We start from the raw sequence: 4,303 nt of genomic DNA on the forward strand, positions 1-4,303 counted from the left end.
TCAATGAATCCAGCAATCTTAAAATTAGATCAAGAACGTTTCTGATATCAAATAACGTTTTGAAAATTGACAACAACTTCACAAACTATTTTCCGGTAGATGTTTTTTACTTCCACATCTATTCCTACGTTACTGTTTTTCGAGAAACAGTTGTACCAGCTAAACATATTGCAGACAGACAAAATAGCTTTAAATTGGTCTTGTTTAAAAGTGAGTTTGAAATAAACCAAAAACAATAACCATAACCGACTCAAAAAGATTTACTTGTTTTACGACAAGTTTGCATCGTTTTGATCCGTTTTTCTAAGCAACCTCATAACACGTGCGTTACAGACAAACGATAGAAACAGAAATATACCTTGACCGGCGTTTAAGATGATGAATATGTATTCAAACGCGGAAAAGTTGGTGAAAAAGTACAAAAATCCAAATATCCAAGTAGCTCCTGTCAGAGTAGACATTTTCGCATATATAAGTAAATATTTTTTCTCTTCTCGACGCTCTTTGTTCACTTCCGGTTGACTACTAATTCTTTGTATCGTAACAAGAAACATAAAAAGATTTGCTATAATAACAACTGCAACAGGGAGGGAAAAGCAATACCCAACCATTTTGTATTCTGATATATAACACAATTTTCCACCGTAACCAATTACTCCACTTGTCACATACATAACGACAATATTAACAAGAATAGGGACCAGCGCGGCGGATAAAGTGTAGAACCAGTAGAAACACGTGGTTCTAAGAACGTTCTGAGTATGATCTACACTACGTAACTGACAGAATACCCTGAACATATGAAAAGAACATACATTCATCCAAAGAATTGTTACAAGCCAAAAGTAGTGGATAAGAACCCCAAGTAGGCTACATATGTATAGGGGAGTATTTTCGGATTGCCCAATGCCAAACTGAAAGAACGCTTGTGCACAAATTAGGCACATAATCAGACTTATGTTGTTTATCCCAGGCTGCGTACGAATGCTTTTTATTCGCACATAAACAATGAGAGTTATAGCTGAACAAACAATAGAAAAGCTTGAACAAACAAGAGATAAGATTCCTTGAGGAGTGTTTTGCAACGCTGAATTCATTTCATCATTTTTCTGTGTTGGTTTTGGTTTCAGCCTCTTAGCTTCAGTGAGGAGCCTAAATGTTTCTGTACAAATAATTACACTTGAATTAGTCTTTATGTACTCGCTTCTTCTGATTTCAGTATCATATTCCTTGATGAAGACACCGATCGTGTTATATGTTACGTTATAAAAAGAAGTGTTTAATTCAACAACTGGACAGAGAAAAACTGGTAGAAGTGTTGGAACATAGTGTTCAAATTCTTCCGTTGAAATACCCGTATCATTTGTTAAAAGGTCACCAGTATCGAACTGTACAATGAATAAGAAAAGTTCTGTATCACTAACATTTACTGATAGATTTCGGTTGTGTTGTTCGAGGAGCCATTTGACAGGCAGAAAGCCTGCCATGTACGTTTCAAAATAAAATGCCGTCATACCTAATAAAAGATAAACCGAGAAATATTCAATTATGATATAACTGAATGGTTGTGTATTTGAAAGTTTTCGGCACGATATTTGTAAGTCCGAAATGAAAGGTTCCAACCCTGCTTTTCTAAGCCATTTGTTTAAAAAGGATTTAAAGGCAGCCTCAACATCATAGTTATAAACAATGCTTTTAACTGGTGTTACTTTCAGAAACACATTGTACTCAAATCCTCCAATCCTCTCGGCAACTTGCTGACATTCTCCGTCGACATATGCCTGAGACAACAGACATTTAACTGCTAGACATTTCTCCTGAAATGGAATAGATGTATTGTCACATATATAGTTTAAATCAGATACATGAATGTGCCTATAACCTTATACATTTATTCTTAGTTGCCATCAGATCCTTTAAAACAACAATGGTTCTGTGACGCAGGTTACTCATCTAGAGAAGATATTTGTTTGTTGAATGGTAAGATTGAAATACCCAATGCAATATATTCGCTATTCAGGTGTGTAGCAATGGATGAAGATGTCTATTATGTTGCTTATATTATGGAACTACCAAATATTTTTTTTTTCAGATTTGAATGGCAAAAGAATGTCCTTCATGAATATTTTATTGTCTCAATTTTGATTTTTTGTCACTAATACAGATTTCTCATGAAACGGCCCAGTAATATTTAATATTTTCAACTAAAGGGGGTAAATCGCTGCAATAATATTATCAAACATACAATCAATAGAATGTTCGTATATTTTTGAGCATTTTCATAAACAAAGAAAATACGAGCATTTTCATAAACAAAGAAAATACCTGAACTAGATCGTAGATACTAGCATTGTTACATTCAAACTCATCTGTCTTCTGATCATTGTTTTGACTCTCAGATGGTATAAACTTCAACACGAGGGAAAAGGAAACAAAAGTATGGTCGTGTCTGATGCACACTGGAATATTAGCCTCGTAATCATGCCCAGTGTTGCATATGTAGCAAAATATATTTCTGTAAGCACTTTGAAACTCCGAGTAGTATGCCGAACACGCAGTGGCCATCACATGGTCGTACTCTCTCCAAAGACCAGTCATATTGCATTCTGAAATAATGTTCCCGCCACATTTTTGTAAATATGATGGGTGCACGTTTGCAGGGGGGATAAAATATAATTTACAGTTTTCAGACTTCTGTACCTCTTCAACAATTTGGTTCAGAGGAAGTACAGTGATATCAAATGTTTGCTGGAAGCAGTCAATTTTTGGTCTCCAGTAAGTCAGATGAACGTCATCCAAATTGTGGCAATAAGCGCAGTAACGGTTACGGTATGTGATGACGTCATCATACGAAATAAAAGACACTGGTATCTTTGTATCCAAATTGCTGTAAGTCGTGCTACGTTCACATTTGTCTATAATATCTAGAGGAGCTTCAGAATGAGCGCATTTATCAGTCATGACTATGGCAGGTTGTATACCAGTATCTGGGTGCCAAGGTTTAAGTTGAGGATGAATGCATCTGTTCATTTCGAAAATATTGTCCACTAGATTAAGCACTTCTGGACAACAGTTTAATTCACCTACGTTAGTGTAATTGATACATGTAGACAAATCACAAGAGCACCATTCACAACAAATCTTACTTGATACATTTGATATAAGCGAACTGTTTTGACTCTCCACTAATCCATCACAATCTGGTCTGCGGCCACAATAACGTGAATGCAACGTTCCCATAGTGTCAACTGCAGAATCAGTTAAGATGCTAGTGTATGAGCCGCCAGAATTATACCACATTGTTATAAAAAGATATTCCAATAGAAATTGCTTCGATCTTACATTCATATTTGACTGTGTACTCGCTGAAAGGAAAAAAAGAAAGAAAATAAGTTAATTTAATGTTGGTATAGCCGTTATGAGGTTTTCCTGGTTCCTTTTTATTTCATGTACCTAAATCTTATATATAAATTGCCGGTCCGTAGTTTGTCCTTTTGTACCGGTCTATATTCAACACAGGTTTACTGGCTAAGATTCTGTTATGCAATAAAACATTTACTGATATGAGATTTTGTTCACCCAGTTATATTTGTTATGTCATTATTTCAATCATAAGAATTTATGATTTCCGTTCGGAGTTTGAGCATATAAGGAGGAGTTTTTAACTTTTTTTATTGTTTCTGTATACCTTGTGTAACTGTACCGACATTCTTTGAATTTCTTTAAACATTAAATACTTATCAAAATAATCTTTCAAATAGGTGCATAAATATTAATACAAAATGTTCAAACGCTAGTATGCAGCTTTCGTTTTAGGTATATTCATTGTAGAAAATACAAGCGGTTTCACTTTCATCATTTGTCTAGTGGAAAGACTATTATCGAATAAGGGTCTACGCCACCTTAGATATACTTAAGAAAAGTTAATTGTTAAACAAACTAAAACGGTTGTTTAAAATACTACTAAATAAACGTTATAAATTATAACGAAATGTGTATGCAATATAACCAAAGAACATATTAACAAACTTTCTATATCAAACTAAAAAACTTACCCGATAGCATATATCTAAAAACAATCGTCACTCACTGAAGAAATAATATAATATTATGTAAACGATATTTTAGACTGGGACTGATGACAGTGAATTCCACCAGTTTTAAAGTTCTTATCCGGTTTTCTTATATATTGTAACGTACCCGCATGAATATAAACATAAATACTCATTAAACAAAATTTTTACGTGAAATGTTTAATCAATTCTTTACGTTTTCACTACATATGACGATATTCATCATCTAT

General features: G+C 34.1%; 1 protein-coding gene across 1 annotated transcript; it reads right to left on the reverse strand.

The window, feature by feature from the left end:
* Nucleotides 1-269: 269 nt before the first annotated feature.
* LOC128546348 (uncharacterized) lies at nucleotides 270-3,300 on the reverse strand. The gene is made up of 2 exons (XM_053516770.1): nucleotides 2,326-3,300; nucleotides 270-1,817 (listed from the first exon to the last, which is right to left on the reverse strand). Exons 1-2 carry the CDS (start codon nucleotides 3,298-3,300, stop codon nucleotides 270-272), a joined length of 2,523 nt encoding a protein of 840 aa, XP_053372745.1.
* Between the last annotated feature and the right edge of the window lie 1,003 nt (nucleotides 3,301-4,303).

Source organism: Mercenaria mercenaria, chromosome 10 (assembly GCF_021730395.1).
Source record: "Mercenaria mercenaria strain notata chromosome 10, MADL_Memer_1, whole genome shotgun sequence".
NCBI lineage: Eukaryota > Metazoa > Mollusca > Bivalvia > Venerida > Veneridae > Mercenaria > Mercenaria mercenaria.